Below are 26090 nucleotides of genomic sequence, written 5' to 3' on the forward strand. Positions count from 1 at the left end.
AAAAAGGGGAGGGAGGGGTGCAGCAAGCACCAGCGCCCACATCCAGCACCGTGTTACTGCCACCTTGTGCATCTGTCTCGGCGTGAGGGAGACCTAGAGAAGTCCAGAGTGAGGCTAGTGCGCGCGCATTCGGCTCTTGCCTTCATCACTCACTCCACTTCGCTTTTTCCCCACGTCATCCTGCACTTTCGCCCCCTCCCCCCCCCCGCTGCATCGCGCAGCATTACTCCACGTCGATCACCTGCGCAGACAACGGCACGCGACGGCTCCCGACCGACTCCGTGTCTGTAAGCGTGATGACGGGAACGTCCCTCCAGGTCTCTTCCTCCCTGCTCGGTGGTGCCGACGCCTTGAGAGACGCGGCAGGAAGCGGTGGTGGAAGGAGGGTTCTATCAACCGCAGCAGTAGAACCGCTAGTAGCTGTGCCGCTTGCACTTCCAGCACGCAGCAAGAAGGCGCGGCTCAGCTCCTGAATGCGCTCTACGCTGTGCACAACAGCCGCGACAGTGGCCTGCGGGTCATCGCCGTTTTCGGTCTTGCGGCGCTTGCTCTGGTTCTCTGTATCGTCGAGGAAGACCAGATCGCGCGCTTGAAGGTGTCGCAGCACGGCCTCGCAATACAAGAGACTTCGGCACAGGTCCTCGTCAGACGAGGGCGGCGCCGTCGCGTCCATGTACAAAGGCGCCGCGTGAAGCTCCTCCGCCAGCGCTGGCGCCGACACCAACTCCTCTGCCTGTTCGCTCTCCTCCATAGCGTGACGATGGACCAGAAGCCATTTCTCCATCTCGCACCACTGCACTTCCTCGCGGCGCCACAGTGCAGGCCAAGAGGGGCAGCGACCATCAGCGTCGCCATCGCTTCCCATCTTGTCGACCTCTCCGGGGATACCTCCATCGCCACCCTGTAGGAGCTCCATGAGTGAGTGGGTGGCATGCTCAGACAGGTGCAGCTTCTCCAGCGGCAGCGTCGTGCACTCCTCCAAGACGTGCAGCAGCACAGCAACAGCGTCTGCGAGGGCGACGGGATCGTCAGTGCACACACCCGCAGAGCCCTCGCTTGCAGCACAAGTTCCGCTTGCAAAGGCAAGGTCCGTCCATCGACGCACGCACGCAACCAACACTGCGTCCTCGGGGCTGTCCACCAGCGGCACCACAGCGACCTCGTCCAGCAGCCGCGCGGCCACCCAGCGTGCCACGCGCGCGTAAGGTAGACCAGATGGCATCTCCGACTCCTCGTGCGCCTCCGAGAGACCCGGCTCACATTCTAGCGACTGCAGGATGCGCGTCAGAGACGCGAGTAGCGGCGCAAGAGACAGCAACACTGTCTTCAGCTCCATCGCGCAACGCTCCGCGGCGTCCGCCCCGTCCGCATCGGCTGGGGCATTAGGTCGACGCTGCGCCACAGTGGCGGAAAGAGCGCGCCATGCACGAGGTACACCCAAGAGCAACAAGGCAGTCTGGGCACGTCGGGCGAGCTTTACGGAGGCCGAGGTCCTCCCTGTCCCAGCGGCAGACTCGTGCTGCCGCACAGATATGAGAAGCTCACGCATCTGCGTCGTGGCGTCGGCCACTGCTGACGCCTCGGTGATGGTTGCCATCTCGCTCACCTTGCTCGCGCAAAGTTGGGGGGTAATGTGTGCTCGCATCACCGCCGTCAAGTGTCCAACCACCCTGGAAGCCGCGGCGCCGTCAACCTCACCCATGCACTCTACTCCAGCTGTCGCTGCGGCGCGTGGGGAATGCAGCCCTAGCACCTCTTCTCCGTAGGCCAGTAGCGCTACCGCTGCGCAGATCCATTGAAGTGGTATTGCCATCATAGCATGTGTGCTGCCGAAGTCCGCCGGTTGCTCTGAGCCAGGCCTGCACCTGCCATCCTGGGAATGGTGCCGCTGCAGCCGCAAGAGACCCTCAACGAGTGAAGATGCCCCGCAGCGCAGATCAGTCAATACCCGCAGCAACACATGCACGATTGTCACTGCATCGTCGGTGGTGGAGAGTATATCCGGAGACGGTACAGCTGATGCTACGTCAGCCACTGCCTCTTCCCCTCGACGGAAGAGCTCCGCCCACGCCTCCAGCACCATCAAGGCACCCGAAGAGGAGTGAAGCGTGCCGGCGACAGACGACAGAAGAAGAGCAGCAAAGCGAGTGCTCTTGGAGACAACTACAGACGGCTCAGTTTTTCCATCTCGGGACCCTGATGTGTCCACCTCCGCCGCTGGCACCATGGCTTCCGCTCCGTGAGATTCACTTGCGCGCAGGGACCCTGCAGCACCTGCGCTACTGGGCTCATTGCTCTGCTGGGGTGCGTCGCACACGCTAAAAAGCCACTGTTGCCACACGGTGGCAAGCGTGTCCGTCCACAGCGCGCGCAGCGACACGGGAGGCACTGCTGATGACGCATCTGAGGCTTCAGAGCAGAAAACATCCGGCGGCAGTGCAGCTGCCCACGTGAGTACCTCCACCCGTAGCAGAGAAGCTCGAGTCGCGGAGGTGTGTGCCTGCCCCTCCTCGGGTGTGCAGTGCGTCCACCACATCAAACTCGTCATAACCAGCTCTTGCGTTGCGAGTGGGGTCAGCCATGGCCAACTTGACGTCTGCCCGGGCGTCTCCTCGGCGGCCGCCGCTTCATCCTCCTCTGCGTCTCGCTGGTTGGGATCATTCTCCTGCTTCGTCGAGCCCGCACCAGTGCCAGCGGCAGACGGTGAGGTCACCTCCAGCGCGCCTCGCACGACATGCAGATATAGGCTGAATGCGGCAGTGGCAAGTGCCATGCGCACCGTCACCCCGCCGTCCGCCGCCTCTTCCACCTCCCGTGCGACTGCCGTTGACACGCAGTGGGTCAGCAGCTCCTCCACCATGCTGGATTGACTCTCGCAGCGTTGCTGTGGTGGTAGGGCAGCTGAAAGTCCCGAAGCGGCTTCGCTACGCGGCGACGACGATACAGCGCCGTCCCCGTCTACCTCTTCCGCGCTGCATGCTGCCTCTGCTTCTGGTTCGCTGCTGTATACACTTGCTGTCGAAGCGGCAGCGGCGTTACCAAGACAGTCGAAGATGGCGTGGAGGCGCACCACAATGTTGTCGTAAAGCAGCGACACCGCCTCTGTGTCCCGTGTGCTAGTCGCCACCGTCACACATACGGCGAAGTACAGCCGTACGAGCTGGCCAATCACGGCTCTCGCGTCTGGCGTGCGGAGTACCAGCAGCTGGGGATGAGCTCGAACCGTGGATACAACGTGCGACGCAAAGAACGCGGCCAGGCGAACGCGCTTGGTGTCGCTCCAGTCATGCGTCAGTACGCCCCAGCGAAGTTGCTCGACCATGTGCGCGACGGCGGCCCTGTAGTAAGCCGGCTCCACCCTTTCCTGCGTAGCAATTGTGAGAAGCAGTTTCCACGCTGCGTTGAGCATCGTCAGCTTCTTCGGCGCGGCCTCCACCGCCGTCGTGGCATCGCAGGCCTCCAGAACGCTGGAAAACAACGCTGGCGTGCAGCTCGAGGCCAAGTGCTGAGCCGACTGCACGAGTGGCGCCAAAGCGTCTGCGCTCGTTCGACGCTGACACGCCGCGTGAAGAATGCGTACCGCCTCGTTCACGTCGACGAGGTGGGTGGCCGACGGCGACATCGTCTGGAGTTGACCTCCCGCGCCCTCAGTCATCGCCTGTGTGTGTGTGTGTGTGTGTGTGTGTGTGCTTGACGCTCCCTCGTCGTTACTGAATGAAGAGTTGGAAGGCGAAGAGATACGTGTATGTGCCTAGAATTCGGTAGTGCCGCGGAGATGAGCGTAGCAGGGAGCCGTGGCAGCCTGCGTGGCACTTTCAGAGGAGGAAAACAAATTGGGGGGGGGAAGGTACCGAGGAGCACAGCCTTGCGTGACCCCCTCGTACTCTGTGTGTTCCTCGCGTCCTCTCTGCTGTGTGAGCAGGAGAGAGGGGGTGCTCTCCTCTTTTTTCTGCCATATACTCGAAACCTGCGCAGCCACCGGCGGAGTTTCCGCGTGTGGCGGTGCGAGCGTGAGGATATGAAGGTGTCTAACTCTGTATGCTGTTGTGTGCGTGTGCTTCGAGAGAAACCGAGCGGTGGTGGGTGCAAGGTGGGAGGGGAGGAGGAGGGGAGGGGCAAGGTTCACTCCCAGCTGATATTTTCTATCCCGCTCTTCTCGGTGAGGGTCTCTGTGCTCTTGGAGCCACTAGGGGAAGAAAAGAGGACAAGAGGAAAAAGCGGAGGAGGGACAACAGCACCGCGCAACAAGCGCGCAGCACAGAGTGTGTAGGAGCGGAGGGGGACCATCTGCTCTTGTCAACGAATAGACGTCCACACACACACACATTCAGCCGCAAGCGTTTGAAACGCTTTTTTCAGAAGGAAGGGGAGTGCCACTTGGGGGACTGAGGTGCACCTCCTCCCCCCCTCTTCCCTCTATTTCCCCTCCTCGCACCGAGAGCAGCTCGTATGTTGGTTAGTGCTCCAAATATGAAAGATGCGGCGTAAAACCGAGAAAAGGACGAACCCAAAAGGAGAGCCATGGCGGGGGCGAAGGCATACACCAAGCGCAGGCATAACGACAAAGCACGTGGAAGTGAAAAACAGGAAAACAGTCCCCCCTTCTCCAGCGCAGAATGCAGGAGAAGTGGACAGAGCACTTTCGATTCGTGCGTGATGCGCGCGCGGAGCTTGCATCATCACTGTTCTCCTGTCTCCTCACCACCGCCACTGCACCACTCTCTCTCGTCCCCCCACACCTCTCGCCTTCCTCATTTTCACCTTTTTTATATGTGGAAGAGAAAGAGTCTCTGGCCGTGCGTCATGCGCACCCCCCGCGTAGTCGGGCCTCCATCTCATCAGGTGTCCGTTGCTCGACTCACAGAACTCGCAGTCACGCAAACACCCCACAAGCAGAGGGGGGACAGAGTAGAAGGACAGACCCACAAGAGAAGAGACAACAAGGGAAGGGGAGAACCATCTGAGCGCGCGCGCTCGTGCAGAAATCTAAAAGCTCGACAAGGGAAATATGTATATGTGTATCGCTGGCGTCGTCAAACCGCGTCTGGTCCTGTCTCGCGGGCGTGTCTATTCTGAAAAGAAAACGGAAGGAGTGTGAGAGCTGTGCCAACGACCAGAACGACGAGGAGGGAAAGATGGTGGCAAAGTCTTGAGACGGAGATCCACAGAGTGTGCGGAGGATGTCACAGTGGCGGCCAACACGTAATCTGTCACGTACACGGATGGGCGCACTATCCGCATGGGCAGCAAAGACACCAAAAAAAAGAGAGAAACACGCTTCCATGCATGTCCGTGTGGCTGTGCTTGTATATGATGTGCTGGAGCAACCTCAAACCAAGGTGAAGCTGCTGTGTAGGTAGTGGCGTCGAGGTCTGTGTTCTGAGCAACCTCCGGTCGGCAAAACCACTTAGACAAATAACGACTTCACCTTGCGTAAAGGTTGCTCCACCGCACATGCATACAGAGAGAGCCACACAGGCCCGCACCCCCCTCCCCTCCCCCTTGACGCGCTATACCCGGTGTCATGCAAGGTAGGGAAGAGGGAAACGTCCAGTGCGACTGCCCCGTCAATCATATCGCTACTGGGTGGCGGCGGCGTGCATGTGCAGGATTAGTGGCGGTGATGGCGGCAGGTGCACCTGACATGTGGAGGCACCCCCGCCGTCGGGGTTGGCGTTGCTGTGACGGGCCGGCGTGGGAGTTGCGCCAGGGGCGCCCGGAAGGGGACTGCTGTCCGCGCTGTGGGCGCCGCTGTTGTTGGTAAGATCAACAATGTCCGCATCCTCCTCCCAAGCGGTGTTCTTCGCGGCAGCCGTGGCAGCGAGGAGGGCCGTGTCACCCACCTCGTTTCGCTTGGTAACCATCTGCGGTGTGGTTGTGTCCGAGGTCGCCGTCTCTGGCGTTTGTGCGATTGGTGCTTCCTGGGGCGCTGCATCCAAGTTCGCCTCGGCATCGATACCGCTAATCCACTCCGTGATTGAGGCCAACCTCTGCTCGAGCGCTGCGTGCCGCACCTCCCACGCCACTTTCTCGACCGCGTGGTCGGCAAGCAACTGCTCCAGTGCGTGGGAGAGAATGTTGCACTGCCGCTCTGCCTGAGTCGCCCGTGCCAGCGCCGCGTCGCACTGGGTCTGCAGAGCCGTCTCTTGCTCCTTTCCCAGCGGTGACGTGGTCTTCGCTACGCTGTGCACGTCGTGGATCTGAAAGAGCGCGCGCGCAGATGGTGGAGAGAAGGGGGAGGTGACAGTTCCCCCTGGAGATTGCCCGGCAGCGCGACGCGGCGCTGTCGTCTGCTCCTGCTTCAGCTGCAGTGACAAGGAGTCGGTGCGCCTCAGAGCACGCTCGGCTCTGCGGCAAGAACCCCCTGTAGCGTCCCTTTCCTCCGACCTGGCACTGCGCAGCCCCTGCGCAGTGGTGGACGCCTCGGGGCTGCGCGACGCGCACCGTCGAGCCGACAATGGAGGCTTCGATCCTGGCACGCTCACCACAGGTCGCTGCTTTCTCTGCGGCTGCCGCTGATTCCAGGCCGGACGAGTCACCTGTACTGGATGCGGATTCCATTGTGGGTGTGAGAGCTGGTTGTGCACAGACTCCGAGCGGATGCCGCTGAGGCTCCTGCACGCTGCTGCGCCGGGTGCCCCAGTCGATGCCGCTGTCGCACGACCCCAGAAGCTGTTCACCACCTCCCCTTCAGCTTCTTGCATTTGAGTATCCAATGGCGCGCACGCATCGCTGTGGTCAGGCCGCTCCGCGCTGAGAGACCGCCGACCCCGCGACACGCCAGAACAGCGGCCGTACTGCAGGCTGCTCCGCAGTGCTCCTCCCATCGCGTACAAGTCTGTAGATGGCGGTCGAGGATCGGGCGAAGGGGCGCGGGACCGCTGATGCGTTGCAGATCCAGCTGCTCGAACTCTTCGGTCACCAAGAGCGTCAGCTTGGGCTGACGCCGGCTCCGCCGCAGTTGCCGAGCTCGATCCCTTCACCGTGGAGGAGGCCGACATAAGCGACGGACTGCGCGACCGCGGCAGCCCTATCGATCGCTGGCCTACATTGCTTGAGCGTACCCCTGTCCCGTCAGCAAGCTCGACGCCGGGAGGCGAGAGCCGCCGAGGCAGTGGAGAACCTTCCCGATGGCCCACCGCACCAGGGTCCGCATCTTGCTCCGAGTGGCAAGCGCTGGCGCTGTGCTCCGGCGGTACACCCGCGCAACTCGCGCGCACACGCTGCACAAGCCGCTCCAGGAACTCCTCCTTCTGCAGAAGCAGGTCACCAGTGGGCAGGTTGGTTTGGAGCGCACCCGATCCAATCACAGACGACTTGGAAAGCGCATCGGCAGGCGTGGCTTGCGGAGCCCCACCCCTCTTCTGTGCCGTCTCCTCTACCTGAAAAAGTTCATTGCACAACTTGCCGTCATAGCTGCAACCGCTGCTCTCCCCCCACTCATGCCACGGAGGCGACTCCACCACTGCAGCAGTCCCGGTCCTGCATTCATGCACACAAAGCTCTGTAGCTGGCAACGGTGATGCCCCCTCAGTGGCGGCAAACGTCCCGGGCGATCGAGTAGCAGAATGACGACGCTTCATGCTTGTGGAGGGCGAGTAGACGGTCACTTTCACCGCCGCATCGCCGCCGCTAGGGGAGCTGAGTGTTGGGATCTTGACCGACGGCGCGACAGGCACGCGGTTCGGATCACGCGCCGCAAACATCCCTCGGGTCCTCCCAGCAGTGATCTTCTAACGATCACTGGGTTTTTGTAAGCGAATGAGTGCCTCTGTGTGTGGCCTGTGGTTCAAGCACCTTTCCGGCTACTCCCTCCAAACCGTCCGCACAACACGACTGCGCTTCCCTCGCGCACACACACACACAAACACCAGTGGACAGAGAAAGACGGTAAGTGTGAACGAGGGAGGACACAGTGTGCACTACCGATCCTTTTGTGTTGTTGTTTGTTTTACTTCTATGATGGTGATGGAACGTGTATGGCGTGTGCGCTGTCGACGTGCTCGCAAGGTGTTCGAAAACACAAAAACAAAAGGATCTAAGCTGGGCTTTCCACGCGTTCCCCCTTTCTCTCACCACCCTCTCTCTGCCGCTGGCGCGCGCTCGTCAGTTGATAACGGCTGTGGAAAAGAAGGGAAGACGAGAGAGAGAGAGCAGGCGGGGAATAAAAAGAGAAAGGAGAGGCGCCTTTGTGCGTGTGTGTGCATGTGCTGCGCACGTGTGGAGAGAGTCTGAGGTCCCCACTTGCTGCAAAATGGGAGAATAGCGTGTCGGATAAGAGGACGAGGGGGAGGAGTGGCCACGGGAAAAGAGATGTGTCTATCGATCAATCTACTGCAGCGTCGCCCTTGCTCTCTCGCCCGCTACCCCCGTTGTGTGTTCCCTCTGGAATTGCTGCTGTCAGCGTCCGAAATGGTGGGCAGCGTCCAGATGAATGAAACCGCTGGATTAAGGTAAGACGCGCTGCTGCAGGTGCCACATACAGGGAGAAGAGCAGGCGCAACCGCGGCAACCGAAAGAGAGAGAGCGCAAGAGGGTGGGCAGAAATTAGTCGCTCTGTGCTAGCGAGGTGGGGGAGGGAGGGGGGCGAAAGGAGCATGATGTGCGTCTGGGTGCCTGTGTGTCAGTGAGGAAGACGCACTGGCGGTGTCGATCGCCGTTTCGTTGCTCTTTCTTCAACACTGAAAGAATGGCGAAGCAGATCGAGAGGGAGAGGCGCAGCCAGGCGCATGCGTGTGTCGCCTGAAAACCCTCCTGCTGACCCATCATGTGTGGTTAGTCCCCTCCCTGCAGATTATTCTCGCTGCCTGTGGGTGTGGTTGTTTTCTTTTGCTGCTGTTCAGTGCGTAGTAGATGAAAGCGAAGGTCTTCCTCCTGCAACGTGCAGCACAGTGCCGAAAGAATGGGGGGAGGGCAACAGAGGAGAGGGAAACCCGCGCGCCTGCCACGCACCCGCACACAAACCACGGTTCCACTTCTATCATCAAGGCGCCAGCGGACCTACCACAGAGAGAGAGACCGAGCAAGGAGGAAGCGGAGTAGACGGAGGACCACAATAACAAAGCGCGAGGGGCCACTGAGAACGTCGGAAACAAACAAAAGGGGAAAAGTCTAAGAGAGAATAGCGTGATAACCGGTAGTAGTACAGAGAGAGGGAGACAAGTCAAAAACAGATACGATGTCGAAACCCACAGTCACGCAGAGAGCGGCAGCGGTACAGAGCCGCAGTGAGTGAGACAGAGACACGCCCACGTGCATGTCGACAAGAGCGCATACACATACGCACCACAACCCTGAAGAAAAAAAAACAGCTCGTCCGAACCTACGCACTCAGTCAGGGATGAGGGCACCCCTTGCCATGTCATTACGGTGGATAAATCCCATCACATTATTCAACGCCTCAAACCACGTGTCGCATTTCTCTTTCAGCTCGGTCGCCAGCTGCAGCACCCGCTTCCTCGTCTCGATCAGCAGGACGTGGTATGTCTTAGGGAATCCGTCCTCGTCTACGCTCGACAGGTCCCGCGAGGTGACTTGGCAGATGTCGTCGAGGCGCACATTGCCGCAAAAGTGCGGGTTGTAGGTCTCGTAGCTGCTCCACACGAGAAGGTAGCTTTTCGTGTCGACCCAGAACCACCGCCGGTGCACCGAGTCGCCCTTGGATGTCCACTTGTAAAACCAATCGCCAGCGCGCAGTGTCTCGACACTCGTGCGCAGGTCTATCGTAGAGTGGGCATCCGGAAGACCAAGGGTGGGCTTGCGCTCCACTAGCGCAGGAGTCCGTGACAGTCTTGGTGAGCCCTGTGGCGGTAGCGCCGCGGACTTTGAACGGGACCGTCGTGAGGTGCCTCCCTGCGAGGAGGGTGACGGCGGTGCCTCCCCAGTCGCAGAGCCCATGTGCACAACAGGTGGTGCGTAGGCCTCTCCGCGCTGACGTGCGTGGTAACGTCCCCGCCGACCAGAGCGTCGCTCTCTGTTGATCGGCCCATCCTCGTCCCGGCCCGCCCCCTTGCGCCGTCGTGAATCTGCTCGCCGCTGGTGGTTGGCATCGCGGGGTGAAGGTTCTCCAACGCCAGAGAGCCCGTGTCGCTCGGGTGGGAGACTCACGATCTCACTTTCGTCGTCGTCGTAATCGTTGCCGCGTTGAGCGCCGTGTCCGCGATGGTGCTGCGATCGGTGACAAGACGAGCGGCGGTGATCGTCGCGGCCGCCTCTAGATTTGCGGGATGGCCACTTCATGCGTGGCTCCGTGGCTAGCCCATCACCCCCCTGTGAGAGATAGTTCGTGCCGCGTTGATTCCAAGCCATGGGTGAAGTGCGCGTACTTGTGCAGCTGCGGTCGCTCCAGGTATTCATGCCCGTCGGCGCCACCGAGAGCGGATGCACGTGTGGAAAAGATGTCTGCCAGTCCCACGGTGCCTTGATTGGTGCCCGCTCAGGCCACAGAGGATTGTGTGGAACAGAGCGCGAACGCGGAATGTAGAGTGGTGGTGACAAAGGTCCGATGGGGCGCGCGCGCTCCCTCGATCCAGAAAACCACCCGGACGCTGTTGATCCGGGAACTGGCGATCGCCACGAATCTGTGCGTCGTCGCGAGGCCGAGTTCGGGGTGCTGTAGGCTAGTGATGGGATGCGGCCGGGAGACTGGAAGCGCAACCCTCCATTTAGCATTGCCTTTGGATTTGGTGACGTGAGTGGCGGCATGGCTGCTGCCGCTGACCTGCCCCGCGGCACACTTTGCCGCCGGTCCGACGGCGCGGTTGATGCTCCTGGCGAAGAGCGGGCAAACGGCAGCGTCGATGTTGGTGCCGCTACCGTTGGCGCCGTCTGCGCCGCTGCCGACATCCTCGGGCTACCCGCCGTTTGCGTGCCCGTGGAAGAACCGCGGCGCTTGAAAGGCGTGGGTGGCGGCGGCGACATCACGCCGTTGGCGTACTCGCGCGATGGCGGGGCCGCTACTGGCTCATAGAACGTACCTAGCACACCACGGCGCCGCCGTCCCTCTAAAATGCGCGACAGGTGCGCCTCGTGTAAGCTGTCCATTCTCGACTAAACACAACTGTGCCTCCTCCCTCCCCCTGCCCCGTGTCTGAGTGTGAGAGCAGAGTCTGTGTAAGTCTCTCCTCACCAACCCTAATGTGCAAGGAATTATCAATGAATCAGGTGCATGCGGCGCGGAGTGCTTGATCGTGTGGAAAACCCCACACACAAACAAGAAAGGAATACGATCTATGAAAGGGCAGGGACAGGGCAGATAACGGGGAGAGGTGTGGTGCTGTACAGGGAAAAGAAAAGGAGGCAGATGAATACAAAAGGGTGCAGAGGGAGAATAAAGGAAGAAGGGGGAGCTCAGACACGAACTGGCAGAGCGACAGAGCCTTCAGCGAAGAGAGACCACAACAACTCATCACTTCTTTTTGTTTTTCTCTGACCTGTGTCCCTTTCTGCCATAGAACGCATGTTAAACGCCACTCCACCCCCGGCCCGGTCACACAGGCCCATCATCGCGCGGCACCAGGCACCGGGAGACACACGCCCTGCAGCAGTGCGCTGCCACAGTCGCCGGAGCACAGCCCCTGCCTCAAACGCTACCCACCCACTCGCCTTCAAGATTGCCTCGCAGCCGCGCCCATGGTGCCCGCCGCCACCGGGTGCACCCCCGCGGGGTCGCATGAAGGCCCCCCACCAGCACCCAGCGAGCGCCGGGCGGGATACCCGCGAGTCACGCTGACGCTCGGGCCCATCGTGTGGGCGGCACAAGCGCCTTCACAGTCGCAGGCCGCTCCAGCAGCACGCCGTTCAGGGCCTGAGTGCCAACATGAGTCTCGCTGGGCTCCCCCGTGGGGTGGGCACACGACCCTGTCACCACCAGAAGCGGTGCCGCATTTCGCAGGGCCCAGGGGGTGGGGGGCTGCCCGACTTTCGACACAGAGTGGGGGAGGGGGGAGGAACGGGACCGCGAGACGCCACGCACGGAGGTGTCTGGCCCCCGCCCCAATCATCATCAAGGAGCGCAAAGAAACAAGGAAGACATGCTCCCGGAGAGGTAAAGCACACAACAGACACGGCGGAGAGAGAGTCAACAACGCCAAAAAGGCTATGATGGCGGCAAAAAGAAACAGAGTACCACGTGGAGTGAGGAGGAGAAGGGGGAGAGCAGACTTGCGTGTAGATTTGTGTTGTGAGGGGCTGCCGTGCCGAGCAATTTCCAAAAAAAAAGTTTGGCGGCTGTGCGGATGGAAGAACCAACGAAAGGGGCCCTCATGGAGAGAGAGAGACGGGAAAAGAAGAGGGGAAGGAAAGGGGGGCTGCGCTGTCGTCCACGTTTTATTCGCCAACCCCCACGGTTTCTCTCTTACTCTCTCGCCTCCCTTCTGTGCAACCGGCGTAAACCCACGCGTGTGTGCGCACCGACGGAGAAAGATTTACAAACCGCCCTCCTGGTATCGGAGTCGCAGTGTGGGGAGAAGTGTGTGGGCAGAGGCGGCGAACACGCATGCGGGTTGTGGTTGCTTTCCGTCCCTCAGTGTATACCGCCACGGTGGGTCACGCGCACGGGAGAGAAAGTCGATAAGAAACAAAGAAGGGAAGGGCACGCTGGGGAGAAGAATAGAAAAGCTATAAAGAAAAAGAAGGGCGCATGTGCCGCTATGATGCACATCAACTCATTAGGCGATCCGTGTCAGCCCCATCTGACCTTCATGCACCACCTACCGCCTTGAGCTACCTCCACCACACGCTGTGACGAGAACCTGCAGGTCGCTAAGTGTGCCTAGACAGGAGAAGAAGCACAGGCGAGTAGCAAATCAAGAGAGACCTCTCACTCTCACTCTCTCTCGTGTCGGATGCAATGGCCGTGGGTGCGACGGTGTTCTGAGCCGTGCTTTCCCTCTCTTGGCTCTTATGTTGCGCAGGCCTCTGTGATAGCGCCGCGCCAGGCAGCAACAAAATTCGCTTCGCAAAAATAAAAGACCAAAACGCCTCATCCTGTTCAAGTGGTGCATATACGCGACAGACGTGAAGGCAACAATGAAAAGGAAAGGCGAGTACGACACACGACTCTCCATCCCCCAGTCTATGGCACCCCAAGCACATGCACACACACACACACACATACACACACAAACATGTGATTGTTCCCACGATATTGATGCACTCCGGCGCACCTGATTGATCATCCATGTCCACACGCAACTCGAGCTCATGAGAGCCCAAATCCCACAGCCACGCTGCTACGGCGACTTGCGGAGCGCGTACGACGGCTCGTCGGCAAGACCGTGGAACAAGTCAAACTCCTCCGGCGACTCACGTATCGCCTCCTGCGCCGCCTTGGCATTTTCAGCCCCGCGGCGGCCCTTGGACGACGAAGCGTTCGTGGCGTCATGCAGGGTCAGCCGATCCCCGCGCTCAATGTGCGTGTTCGTTCCTGGGATGGTCCAGTACGCCTCCATGTACGTCGCCGAGCGGCACGGCGCACGAGCAAACTCTGGCACTTGCATCGCTTCCACGAGATGCACACACTGCGGCGCGAGCACTGTCACGATGTTGTCGATATGGCTTGCGAGGGTCTCTGCCTTGCCTGGGCTCAGCATCTTCGACGACAGCAAAAAGTCCAACCGGTCCATCTGCCGCGTCAAGGCGTAGATCCAGGCAATGTCGCGCAGGATCTTGCGTCCACGCGGGTCGCTGCACTTCTCGGTCTCCTTCATCATCACGTCAAGGTAATACACCTCCATGAACGCCTCACCGCAGTGCACAACGGTGCGGTGGCGGAACATCACCCAGTCATACCACTCATGCTCACTGCCACCCTTTCGCCGCTCTAGCTCGCGCGACTGTTGCAGACGCTTCTTGAGACTGTAGTGCTTGTGGCTGAAGAAGATCAGATGGCGTCCGAGATCAGCAATGCGAGGCGAGTACAGTGGGTTCTTCAAAAAGCGATTGAGCGCTGGAAACGCCGGCTGCAGAAGACTTGTCAGCCACCAGCCCCAGTGCGTTGTCCCGATGTTCTTAGTTACCGACTGGAAGGCAACCTCGCGAATCAAGGCAGAGGTATCAAGGCCCTCTTGCCGGAGATGCACAAGAGTTACAGCAGCATCTTTCCCTGTGCTAGCGAAAGAGCCATGCAGACCCATCGTCTTGTCGGCAAACGTCTGTAAGTCGAGCAGGTTCTCCTGTAGGAAGTGAACCGTGCCGGCGAGACGCATGTGGTCCTCGTACGACGGCGACCCGGAAGGGTCCGTGAATACTGGCAGGAGTCGCTGCCACGCAACCAGGTGCACATACGACTTTGCCAACATGCTCACAAGCGGTGACTGGATGTGTTGGAGGCCTAGAAAGGGGTAGTTACGGCGATAGTCGGGCCCTACTACGCACTTGTCGGCCGTGTAGGTCACCACGTCAGTAAGAAACTTCTTCGTCACGCCAATGTAAATGGCCCCGGTGGCGATGCGGCGGCGGGTGCGCAGCACCTCTGTTGCTGGTTCCTGAGTCTCCTGTCCAGCCACGTACCCCACCTTTGACTCGCTCGTGATACAGTACGGGTCGAGCAAGTGATCGCACGGGATTCGTACGTCCTCGAAGTGCAGCACGGCCACCCCACAGCCAGCCATGGTGGTGTTCTCGCCCGTGATAGGGCGCACCGATACCCCCCGACGAAGTTGCCCCGACGCACTGAGCAAGTCACCTTCTCGAAGTTGGACCAAAAAGAGGTGTGTGCCGTTGTGCTCCTTCTTGTTGAGGGTGAGGGTGGCGCTCACCAGGGCCCACTGCGCGCAGGCCGCAGCAACCACGCCAAACTTGCCCGTGCCACGAAGCACAAAGCACCGCTCGTGCACGTCGTAGCGCGCCTCCGTGTTCAGCGGGGTGCCCTCTGCGATAAGCTCTTGGTCAGCAATGCAACCAATAGTCGCGGCACTGTCAACACCCGCAAGTACGGCGTCCCGAACACTCTTCTTCGCGTGAGTCGCCACTAGCCCGGCAAAGGTGTAGTGCTCAGCCGCCAGTACCGCCAGCACCGGGTTGACCGCGGCAAGGACTTCGTAGTAGGACGCCAGCCGTCGCGGTGTGGAGCGGACCTGCGCAAACGAGACAAGTTCCTGCCGGCACAGCGACCGCAATGTCTGGAGTATCTGAGGCAGCTGCAGTCCTGTGTCTTCCTCCCGCTGGGTGAAGTTCGAAGGGGGAGGTGGAAGCAGCTTTGCCAGCGCCTCGCGCACGTCCTCCTTGAAGTCGACGTCGACTCCCTCGCAGATAAAGCGAAAGGTCGGTTCCTCGAAGGCAGTCTCGATCACGTATCTCTCGCGAGCTGGGTTCACCTCAAACAGGCGCGGTTCCGTGGGTCGCGCAAAGTGGCGGCGAGGAGCGAGATGGGCCGACAACCGCGCCGGCATACCACCGACTGGGAAAAAGACCAAGCAAGAGGACGTAAGGAGCATCCGCCTTGACAACCATCTGGACGATGACACTTCTGGGGGAGCACCGGCGATCATTACGGACCGCCCCGATCCGGAGCTTCCCATGTGGCGCATATTTTTTCAGCACCCTGTGTGTGTGTGTGTGTGTGTCTGTGTCTGTGTGTGGCGTGAGCGGTGGGTAGGTTTATTGAAGAAGCAAGAGGAGGAACCAAGGTGGGGTAAGGGTGTGCGGAAGTAGAACGGAGGGACACGAGAGCGGAAAGGCGCCTCAGAGTCACACAGAAGCCACACTCAAAACACCCCGTCATGCAAGATGGCATCCTCCCTCTTCCCGGTCGTGAGTGGGTGTGTGGATGGGCTTACGCCGGAACACTTGAGCGCTTCACCGTTTTTCGGTTCGTAAGATAGATGTGGTGTTGGGGCGGTGAGACAAGTTTCAAAACCGTGTCCTTGTCTCGCGACACGCACACGAACGAAAACAGCACACTTGTAAAGGGGGACTTCGCCACGGTGGGACGCATCCCTTATGGCCACAGGCACAGCTGTGTGCGCGCCCGTCTCTCTTCATTTTGTATAACAGCCACAGCCATTCACTGTGCTTTTCCTCTGCCTCTTTGGTTGTTACTGCTTAGCACACACACACACACAATCACAGCCCACGCGGGGGAGAGAGTAAGATGTGCCCCAAGAACAGGAAAAAGAGGGAGAAGCCTGACCAAAGCACGCACAAACGCATGCGCTACAACCTCAGACACACACACACAAGTGGCCCACGTCGTCGAACGGGAACAAACGAAAAAGAACGAGCTCCATGCTTCTCATGCCTCTTCCCTGGTGCCACAGAAGTACACCAAGAGAGTCGCATAACCCCAACTACAATGAAATACACATCCACGAGCATCAGCCAAAAAAGGAAGGGAGGCGAAGGAGTCAATGCCGCCCGAGGGCCCTGCGCATACCTCTTTCCCCAAAAAACAAACCTGGAAACCAAGTACTTGCGAGCCTTGGTGTGTACAAGCCTTTCCACACACTCCTCCGCCTACACACGACTGTGCGCTTGAGTGTGCTTGACTGCGCGCGCAGACACACGCAGAGGGGGTGGTAGCACTTACGCCATCTCACTGCGTTCCTTTTCACAGACGACAAGACGACTCGTGAGGGCATGTGCAGAGCTGCAGAGACCCCAGTGCCGTAGAAGCCACCACCAAAAGAAACAAGCTACCATGCGATGAGCACACAATGATAAAGAAACGTCTATTCCCGCGCCTGCTTGCTCGCGCAAGGACCCCCTACACCATCGCGGATCCATTGATGTCCATCATCGAACTCTCATCCCACAGCTCCGAGTCTCGGCTCTGCCCAGCGGAGAGACGAACGGCAGCCGCAGCATACTGACCTGCACTCGTTCCCGTCGCCACCTCCTGCGTCGGCGCAGCGCGTCGAGTTGTCTTGCGGCCGCCGATGAGGAGCACGCACTCTGCCTTCAGTGCCACTATGTTCGCGTGGAGCGGCGATGCGCGACAGCGCACAAAGATGGTCCGGTGGAAGATGTGCTCGATGCGGCCTGTCTGCCCCTCCAGGCCGATCGGCGTCCAGGGGTGTTTCTGGATGTGCACCTCTGCCCCTCGAGAAAGCGTGTTTTCGCGGCAGTCTGTCGTCTGGCGTGTGTCACGCCCCAGCGCGTTCACCTGCGCGTACGACAACGTGCGCACGTCGTTGTTCTCCGTCAGCACATCCACATCGTTGCGGTTCAGGCGCACGATGCAGCCAACACAATTGGGCTCCGTGATGGAGACGAGATCAAACACCTGCCACACGCCCTTCGAGTGTACCGAGACACTTCCCAGCTTACTCTGGTGGCAGTCGTTCGCCTCGACCTTAAGCTCCGCCCCAGCGGCGGCGCGGTCCGGGAACAACAGCACGATGCTGCCCCAGGACTTGACTACGGTGCCGGACTCACCAGCGTGTTCACCACGCTCCACTACGACGTGCGCGCCTTCGGAGAAGTGCTTCGTGCACGCGCTAAGCTCTACCTGGACCTTGATGGGCTGTACGCGCCCAGGCGCTGTGCAGGTGAGCACGGCGGTGTTCGTGTTGGTGAAGACATTTTCCACCACTCCGATAGTGTTGCGCAGCTGTCCTGTCGTCACACGAACGGAGTCACCAATGCTGATGTGTGGCACCTGCGCAGCCGCCTCTGCTGCCTTGAGGGCCCGCTCCACCTTTTCGCGCTGATCGTTGTAGAACCGAGCGAGCTCCTCGGTACTGGGCTGCTCAAGCTGCGCTCCCGATATCACCATGCGCGTCGAAACAGTCTTGAGGAGATAGCCCTCCCGATCAAAGTGCAGATCGCCCCAAATGTATGAATTCTCCCTTTCTCGAACCCCCACAGCCTGCCGCGGCGTGAAGAAGCGAGGCTCAAGTCGTTTCGTCGCCTTATTGAACGGCTTTTGCACAAAGTCCTCGCGAGGAACCACCTTGCACGTAATGTGGACACCGTCCGGGTCCAGCCCCGTTACCTGAGCAAGGTCACCGCGATAAAAGCGCTGGCGCAGGCGCACGTAGTCGCCAACACGAACCTTCTGCGTGGACGGACGCGTCTCCATTGTCTGCAAAAGCTCCTTCGGGTCCACCACGGCGATATTGAAGCGGAATACGCCATCGAGTCCGTTGAGCACGTTCTCCACGAAGCGCTTGCGACTTGCCTCCACGTAGATGTACTCTTTCACGTGATCCAGAGCAAAGACGGAGATAATGCCGAGGTCTACCTTCTTGCGTTCATAGTTACGCCCAACACGGTAGGCGTAGCACTTGTTCACAATGCGCGTCACTAGAACCCGTGACATGCGAGGGCGACACTTGACAGCAAACACCTTCGGGTCGTCCTCGCGTGGCAGAAACTGAGAGGCGAGGCGACGCGAGGACAAGTCACTGTGTCTCAGTAGTTCGTCTTCATGGTCACCGTGCATGCGGTAGTTTCGGTCAGCCTCTTCGTAGTACCGAGCCATTTCTTCAACGGTCTTCTTTTCATCCCCTTCATGGAACAGGTAGCGCTGAGGACGATCACCGTAGTCGATGTCCTCGACCTCCTCGTCATCGACGAAGTCTGCGTCAGAAAGCTCGTCTTCGCTATCCGAGTCACCGCTCTCCGCAGCGTCTAGAACGTACTTGGACTTGACGCGCTCGTCATCGGAGGGCCCGGCATTGGCCTCCTCTCCACGTGGCCGCTTCTTGTCTCTCTTGTGCCTCCTGTCTCTCCTGTGCTTCTTGTCCTTCTTGTGCTTCCTCGGCTTGTCGCTCTCCTGTTCTCCCACCACGGCCTCGGCGGCCTCACTCACAACGGGCGCATCCGACGCCAGCAAGTCCGCCAGTTCGTCATAGTTCACCTCCTCCGTCATGCTATCCGCGACAAGTATGTGTATAATCCCGCTGTCACCCTCTCTTTATGGGGACACGAGCCCGAGTGTGTGTGTGTGTGTGTGTGTTTGGGTGTCTGCAAAGAGAAGAGGGAATCCGCTCGTCCGGAAGTGGGGCAGCGAAGAAGATAGAGAGAGGTGCCAGAGAGACGGCACGCTTACCAAGCTACCGTCCTTCTCGTGTCTCCTATTCAAGGATAAGTCACACACTCAGAAGAAACAGAACACAACCCCGGGAGGTGGTTCTGTGAAAAAGGGGAAGGATGGAACAAGAGAGGAGAAGAGAACGGAATGAAAGGAAAGGGAAATGAGCTGAGAGACATAGACCGAAACAGATACAGGAATGAAAAATGTCGACATACACACATGCATCACCTCTTCCTCCTCCCCCCTCCCCCACTCCTCCAAGTCTGGGTTCATCCGGTGTTCGCGCTGTTGTCTGCATCCTTCCTTCAAGCGGCAACTGAAATAAACCGCGCCAGATGCAGTGGACGGTCTGTGCAACTCCACGATGATAAGATGTGCGCGTCTGCACTTAAGTCTCGCTTGCTGGCTTCAACTTTCCCTCCTCCTCATAACGCTGTTCTTTCCACTCAGTGGAAACTCGAGAAGGGTCTCGCGCGTCCCTTCTTCCGGCTTTCAATGAAAGAAGCGGGTGGGATACCCGAGGAAAACGTGCGTCAGTGTCATTTGTACAGGGGGCAGAAAGAAGGCCGCCTCCGCTTCTATTGTACATCGTGTCATCAGAAAGAAACAGCTCTACCGTGGTGGATCAGGGGAGGGGAAGGAGGAGACGTGATACAGACGAGAGTTAACGGAACTTCGGCCTTCACAGCTCCACTTTTGCAACAAGTTGCGCCGCGTTACCGTTGGTGAAGGTGCCGTGCCATCGCTTGCCCGTGCAGTCCACATAGACGCCAACCCCGTGCATCTGGTTTCGGCACCACTCCCCCTCATAATACGAGCCATCCGCCCACATGTAGCGCCCCGTCCCGTGAAATTCGTTGCGTGCAAGCTCCCCCGTATAACGACCACCGCTGGGAAGCGATAGAACCCCTATTCCCTCCATCAGGCCATTGCGCCACTCCCCTTCGTAGCGGGCAGAGGACGAATCGGCGAGGATCCCATAGCCGTGCATGTACGCATTCACCGTTGCGGGCGCAGACGAAGATGCAACCGTTGCCGCAGCAGCAGCGCCACCGGCGGTGGCGTGCTTCTTCGTTGCGGTGGAAAGGGATGAGGCCACAGAGCTCGCAGACACCGCCTCCGCATTAGCATCGTGCTTGACTCCGTACTTCCCCTCATAGAAACTCCCGTCTGGGTAGCGAAACGTGTCTGCTAGCACCTCACCTTGGTCCTCTTTTCTTTTGGGGGGCATTCGCAGCGCGCCCTCTCGTCTTTTCGCGAGAGAAGAGCTAATAAGGGTACAAGTGCAGGGACAAGCGCTTGATTTGAAAGCTGTATCTGTAAAACAGCACCAGCAGCGCCTCCGCTGAGGAATCGCGAACCCCACTGTGTCACTGTCCCTAAGATCAAGTAAGCCGATAAAGAGAAGGAAGCAGAGGTAGAGGGAGTTGTCGGAGAGAAAGTGGTGGCGGACGTCTCACATGCGGAAAGCGGTTTCGGCAGCGGCGGTGACATCCACAATTCACCCGTGCGCGCCGTCGAAGATATGGCGTCTACGGGCGCAGAAGAGAAGATGCTGACTCGAGCGCGCCGCAAGAGACGTCAATGAAGTTGAAAGGCACGTCATTATGCGAAAAAAATAAGAGAAGTGGAGAGGAGGGGGAGAAGATGAAGTAGTGATCGAGTGACATATGTGGTATTGCACCCTTTGTAACGTTGTTGTTGCTGCTCTCTCCTGTTGCGCAATGAGATGGAGCAATCTCGCACACGTGCGCAGGAGAGCTCCGCGGTTCCCAACTCGTGTCCTTGATAATAACATAAGTATGTGTTTGTGGTCAGCGCAGCCTGCAGAATGTCATATAGGTGCTTGCACGGACGCGCAGGCAGTACAGCACCATCATCGTCGTTAAAAGAAAATGCACCGTGAGTAGCAGCGAAACAAAGGGTTGTAGAAAGAGCAGCACAACGTTTGGCCACAAAAGAAGATGTACGGCGATCGTGGCCGAGTAAATGCCCCGCTTAAAGAGCAAGATAAGTGCCCCAATATCTGGCACCAACACTAGAATGCAGCACGCCGCAATCAACGCCTTTTCTGGCTTGTCCGTTGTGAGACTCACCACGAGCAACGCGATGTCTGCCAAAAACACAGCAGATGGCATCACAAAGGCCAATTGCAGGGGAAGGGGCAAGATCGTCCCAATCACCAGCGGCTGTTGTCGGTGCACGCGATCTCTGTGGTGTGAGGGAGCACTCGGCGGCTCAGGACAGTCTACGAAAAACAAGTCTTCATCACAGCGCACCCCGGCGTCGGCGGGCCTCGGCGGTGCGAGCGACACAACCTTCATTTTGCGCAAAGAAGGTGGCGGAATCGCGATCTTGCGCGCCATGTAGCGTGGAACGCGCGACTGCTGCTGGTTCTCGCCACCTTTCACTTCATAAAGGAGAATAGGTGCATATGTGTTGTCGAGAGAATTACAGTGATTCACGTCTGACGTGAAGTCGACTATGGGCCCCTGTGGAACAGGTCTTTTCCGGAACGTTCCCACGACATTCCACTCGGACACTACACCTTGATCCATCGAAGAACCTTTCCAGTGAAACTCCGTCGTTGTCTGCTTTCAGCATGCGAGTATCGGTGCGTGGGTTGGGACAAAAGTAAAAGACGTACTTGCTTGGTTCAAGCGAACGAGAGAAAAGAAACGGAAACGGCCGCTGCTTGCGTGCCGCGTTTCCTCCACTTTTTGTGTACCGTCGAGGAGGGGCAAGGAAACATAGGGAGCTGATAGGTGTGGTGTTGTTTGCCGACATGAGAAGCAGTTGTGAAAGCCGCAGAATGGGGAAAACAGGCGAGGCTATAGGTGGCGAAGGATAGACAAGCTTCATGATTCAGCGGGTGAGTTTTCCGCCCTTAGATGTGAGGGCTTCGCTTCGCTGCGTTGAGTGAAGCAGCTGGGACGACGAGCAACACCTTGGCCTTCACGAACCCGACAGCTCCTCAAGAGCAGCTTCTTGCAAGGCCTCCCAAAAACAGCCCACCCCTCCGCTGTGATTCCACGGTCTCCGCAAAAGGGACAAGCAGTGCGGGGAAAAACCGTGCACGAGACACACGCGAGCAGTGCGTTTGGTGGGACCCAAGGAGGGGAAGAAGGGGGTGGGGGCATTTTTTTCTCCTCGATAGAAAACAAGCAAGAACGTCATGAGAAGCGTGTGGTGCAGCAACAAACGCTGCCAAAAAAAAAAGCCACAACCGCAACAAGGTGAGCAAGAGAGGGGGAACGAGGGAAAGAAAGGGAGAAGAACGCAGTCTCCACCGCACACTTTCGATGGTCCTGAACTATGGCATAATGAGCGATACCAGTTCTATCTTTTGGCATCCCCTTTCCTTTGGTTTCTCTCTTGCTTGTGTCCGACATAGGGTATGTACGTGGGTGCTCTTGCAGATCACTCCGAAGAGAACTTACTCTCCACCTTCTTCAAGAACAAGCTCTTGAACTGGAGAATGATTATAGTCATGTTATCGGTCCCGTAGGAGGTGGGTGTGGACGCGAGACACGCATTCATGAGCCGCTCACATGCTAAAGATATGTCGCCATGGTCGGCAACTTCGTTGCGCACAAATTCGACCGCCTTCTCATTTGTCATCATGTCCCATATGCCATCGCACGCGACGATGACAAACTCATCGTGCGGAGTCAGCTCGGTGTGAAACACGTCTGGGGTCACCGTGATGGCCATCTGCTCTGGCTTGAGACTCATGTCCTTGAACGCATAGTCGCCGAAAGCCCGGCTGAGAGACAAGATACCGTTAACTCGTCCACCCTGCACAAACCCTCCTGCCTTCATGATGCGCTCTCGCTCGGCAGGGTTGGTGGGCTTGTGGTCCTCGCTGAGAGCTATGGCCTCGCCATTTCGACACAACACCGCCCGTGAATCGCCGGTGTTGGCGCAGTACAAATGATTTTGGATGATCAAAACACAGTTGCCCGTGCAGCCGCTCAACTCGTTTGGCATGGCTTTGTGAAGAGCAACGTCGCCTGTGCAGTAGGCGTCCTTCAGCGCCTTCTCGAAGTTCCCCTTCTTGAACGCATCGGTTGACGTCAGCCAGTCGCGGATCTTTGCGGCGCACGACTGCGCAAACTTGCTACCACAGTGGCCATCGAAGACCGCGGCAATCGCGCAGTCCTCGTCACGAATGTTTCCGGGCATGTTGGGAAGTGATAGGTAGACAGCGTGAGCGTCTTCCATCGTGCTTCGCCACCCCTGCATGCTACTCGCCCCGGCGCGTATTTTATCATCCTCCATCAGAATAGAGTATTTGTCGCGCACAGGAGAGATGAGGATAGTTTGTGTGTTGCCCTTGAGGGCGCTCAACCCTTTTAGAGGCATGCCTTTTGTTCTCTTCGCGTGTCGAGGGATGATGAACAAGAAGGAAAACAGTTGTGATTCTAGGCGGCCTAGGCACAGAACGCGACGTATGGTTCTGGCCCTCTCAAAACCCTGCTAATTCTGCACGTTTGTAGCGGCAACTGATCGGTTTCAGGAAAATAAGAATCCGCCACACGCTAGTGCAGAGAGCAGACAAAGAACGAGAGTAGAGCTGGGGGCCTCGTGTGTGAAACGCAGCTTCCTTCCTGAACACCGCAAACGTCGCAAGCCAGATCGACTGCGTGTAACTGGCACATGATCATAGACGTCTATAGGCTATGCAGAGGCGCACAGCCTCTACAAAACGGCATTGGAGGTTTGCGTACACCCGAAAAGGGGTCTTCTTTGTGTTGTCGAGTTTTTTGCCTCTTTTCTCCACTGGAATCACCAAAAGATCTGGGTCACACACTTCGAAAGGCCGTAAAGGTAGTGCAGCTCCTCCATCAGGTCGCATCACATTCACTTAATTAAGCTTCACTTTTCTTACAGGGGACGAGAACAAAAGAAAAAAGACTACTGAGATACCGAATGCGTAGCTCACTTCTTTCCGCCCTTCGCCGCGTTGAACTTGAAGAAAATGATGTCACCATCCTGCACCTCATAGTTCCGCCCCTGCTGATGCTGCTTGCCCTCGTCGCGGCAAGCGGCCTCACTCTCAAGCCGGTCGAAGTCAGCCCATTCGATCACCTCTGCGCAGATGAAACCCTTCTCCATGTCAGTGTGAATCTTGCCAGCTGCCTGTGGCGCCTTGGTTCCACGCTGAATAGTCCAACACTTCACCTCATCAGCCCCGGCGGTGAAGTAGTGGATAAGGTTGATGATGCTGTACGCTGTCTTGACGATCTTTTGGATCTGTGACTTGGTCTTCTTCTCCTCGCAGTACTTATCCACCTCCTCTGGAGACATGGCGACAAAGGTCGTCTCCACCTCCGCCGAAAACGGGATCATGGGCTCACCAGTGTGCTCGTCGATCCAGTCCTTGAGCTTCTTCAGCCATTTGTTGCGCTGCCGCATATAATCGTCCTCGGACATGTTCACCAAGAACATGGCCGGCTTTGCGGTCAAAAGTTGAATTGTGTTGAGAAAGTCGATCTCCTTGCCGTTCCACTGGCAACAGCGCACTTGCTTGCCTTCCTCCAATACCCCCTTCACCTTGTGCAGGGTCTCGAGGTCGCCCTTCTTCGATTTGTCGAGACCTCGGCTGACAATGGGCGTCAGTTTGTCAATAAGACCGTTGACGCACTGCAAATCTTTCATGACAAGCTCGGAGAAGATGATCTCGAGATCTCGAATAGGGTCTAAGTCGCCCTCCACGTGCGTGATCTCCATCTCCTCGAAGACGCGCACCATGTGGATAATGCCATCGCACGAGCTGATGTGAGACAGAAAGTTGTTACCAAGACCCTCACCGTTGCTCGCACCGCGCACAAGACCAGCAATATCGCAAATGTGTACTTGCGCAGGCACAATGGAGGCCGGCTTGTGGATACGCACCAGTTTATCGAAACGATCATCTGGAATGTTGATATCGGCGGTGTTGGGATCAATGGTGCAGAACGGACGGTTCTCTGCCGGTACACCCTTCTTGGAAAGGACATTAAAGAACGTCGACTTGCCCACGTTGGGAAGACCAACGATGCCGACCTTGAGATTGCTGCCAGGACGCCCAAGCAACACGGTCTTGGACTCCACCTTCTCTTGCTTCTTTGGTGGCATTGAGACAAGGGTGTACAACAGAATGTGGCTGTTGTTCTCTATTGCTGTGGTTCAAAAATGACTTGAAGTGTGGAAGTAGCTAGCAGGAAAATGAGAGGCATCGTTTCAAGGAGTGGATAGAGAAGCGGGTATTAGGTAAAGGGTGCAGCGGAGGCAGACTAGGCAAAGACCCATGGGCAAAAAGATGCCCCCGAGAAGGGGGATCAAGAATACAGTGACAGCCCACCTTGTTACTAGCTCCAAGCAAGTCCCGCCATACAGTACCAAAAGATCGTGTGTTTGCAGCTCGTCCGGTGTTAGCTTTGAGGGGCGGCAAAGAAGCAAGCTGCGATTTGAACAAGAATAGTACCAGGCACTCGAGGTTGAAGTGCATGGCAATCACAGAATGATTCTTGTTTCATTCCTGGGAGCTGCAATCGGCTGACGGTCGTGGTGCTGAGTGTGAGCGCACGAGCACCCGCACCGCTGTTCGCTGATGAGCGCACGCAACTGCTCCAGTTCCCTCTTCTTTCTCGCAATGACCAGTGCATTCTCCTCTAATGCCTCACGAAAAACTGCATCATCGTCCTCTTCCTCCACACCTCCATCGGAGAGCTCAATCATCGATACGGCACCTCCACCCTCCTCCTCTGCTGAACGACTCTCTCGCTTCTCTTTTAAGTACGCGGCAATCTCATTGTTGCTCTTTTGAAGTAGTTCAATGTACTCTTCGGATTCGCTGATTTCAAGGTGAACGAGTTCCAAATTCACCGTTTTATCTGGTGGTACCGTTCCGCTTGTCATTCCGGTACCTGTAGACCGCTGGATCATGTAAACACCTGGGAGAACCATATCCCCCCAATCATCATTGCTTTGACTCATGGCTACAGTGTGTAGTATTATCACCTGTGACACAATGTGTCAAGGATGTGAAGAGCAACAACTTTTGTCACTCACGAGGAACAGCACGCAGAATACAGACCACGGATGTGGGAATAGGATAATGATACAG

The 26090-nt window shown here is 57.9% G+C and overlaps 10 protein-coding genes across 10 annotated transcripts; all 10 read right to left on the minus strand.

The window, feature by feature from the left end:
- Positions 1 to 223: 223 nt before the first annotated feature.
- On the minus strand, positions 224 to 3655 carry LMXM_27_2260 (conserved hypothetical protein; the record flags this gene model as incomplete). The annotated part of the gene is made up of 1 exon (XM_003876755.1): positions 224 to 3655. One exon carries the CDS (start codon positions 3653 to 3655, stop codon positions 224 to 226), a length of 3432 nt encoding a protein of 1143 aa, XP_003876804.1.
- Positions 3656 to 5579: 1924 nt separating this feature from the next.
- LMXM_27_2270 (conserved hypothetical protein) lies at positions 5580 to 7583 on the minus strand (the record flags this gene model as incomplete). Its single annotated transcript, XM_003876756.1, has 1 exon — positions 5580 to 7583. The coding sequence occupies one exon, from the start codon at positions 7581 to 7583 to the stop codon at positions 5580 to 5582; it is 2004 nt and encodes a 667-aa protein (XP_003876805.1).
- A 1747-nt stretch (positions 7584 to 9330) lies between these two features.
- Positions 9331 to 9897, minus strand: LMXM_27_2280 (conserved hypothetical protein; the record flags this gene model as incomplete). Its single annotated transcript, XM_003876757.1, has 1 exon — positions 9331 to 9897. One exon carries the CDS (start codon positions 9895 to 9897, stop codon positions 9331 to 9333), a length of 567 nt encoding a protein of 188 aa, XP_003876806.1.
- A 3335-nt stretch (positions 9898 to 13232) lies between these two features.
- Positions 13233 to 15392, minus strand: LMXM_27_2290 (conserved hypothetical protein; the record flags this gene model as incomplete). Its single annotated transcript, XM_003876758.1, has 1 exon — positions 13233 to 15392. One exon carries the CDS (start codon positions 15390 to 15392, stop codon positions 13233 to 13235), a length of 2160 nt encoding a protein of 719 aa, XP_003876807.1.
- A 1313-nt stretch (positions 15393 to 16705) lies between these two features.
- On the minus strand, positions 16706 to 18814 carry LMXM_27_2300 (transcription elongation regulator-like protein; the record flags this gene model as incomplete). The annotated part of the gene is made up of 1 exon (XM_003876759.1): positions 16706 to 18814. The coding sequence occupies one exon, from the start codon at positions 18812 to 18814 to the stop codon at positions 16706 to 16708; it is 2109 nt and encodes a 702-aa protein (XP_003876808.1).
- An 847-nt stretch (positions 18815 to 19661) lies between these two features.
- LMXM_27_2305 (conserved hypothetical protein) lies at positions 19662 to 20210 on the minus strand (the record flags this gene model as incomplete). The annotated part of the gene is made up of 1 exon (XM_003876760.1): positions 19662 to 20210. One exon carries the CDS (start codon positions 20208 to 20210, stop codon positions 19662 to 19664), a length of 549 nt encoding a protein of 182 aa, XP_003876809.1.
- Positions 20211 to 20793: 583 nt separating this feature from the next.
- Positions 20794 to 21537, minus strand: LMXM_27_2310 (conserved hypothetical protein; the record flags this gene model as incomplete). Its single annotated transcript, XM_003876761.1, has 1 exon — positions 20794 to 21537. The coding sequence occupies one exon, from the start codon at positions 21535 to 21537 to the stop codon at positions 20794 to 20796; it is 744 nt and encodes a 247-aa protein (XP_003876810.1).
- Positions 21538 to 22399: 862 nt separating this feature from the next.
- Positions 22400 to 23344, minus strand: LMXM_27_2320 (protein phosphatase-like protein; the record flags this gene model as incomplete). Its single annotated transcript, XM_003876762.1, has 1 exon — positions 22400 to 23344. One exon carries the CDS (start codon positions 23342 to 23344, stop codon positions 22400 to 22402), a length of 945 nt encoding a protein of 314 aa, XP_003876811.1.
- A 576-nt stretch (positions 23345 to 23920) lies between these two features.
- On the minus strand, positions 23921 to 25099 carry LMXM_27_2330 (putative GTP binding protein; the record flags this gene model as incomplete). The annotated part of the gene is made up of 1 exon (XM_003876763.1): positions 23921 to 25099. The coding sequence occupies one exon, from the start codon at positions 25097 to 25099 to the stop codon at positions 23921 to 23923; it is 1179 nt and encodes a 392-aa protein (XP_003876812.1).
- A 378-nt stretch (positions 25100 to 25477) lies between these two features.
- On the minus strand, positions 25478 to 25960 carry LMXM_27_2335 (conserved hypothetical protein; the record flags this gene model as incomplete). Its single annotated transcript, XM_003876764.1, has 1 exon — positions 25478 to 25960. One exon carries the CDS (start codon positions 25958 to 25960, stop codon positions 25478 to 25480), a length of 483 nt encoding a protein of 160 aa, XP_003876813.1.
- Between the last annotated feature and the right edge of the window lie 130 nt (positions 25961 to 26090).

The sequence above is a fragment of the Leishmania mexicana genome, chromosome 27 (genome assembly GCF_000234665.1).
Source record: "Leishmania mexicana MHOM/GT/2001/U1103 complete genome, chromosome 27".
Classification (NCBI taxonomy): Eukaryota; Euglenozoa; class Kinetoplastea; order Trypanosomatida; family Trypanosomatidae; genus Leishmania; species Leishmania mexicana.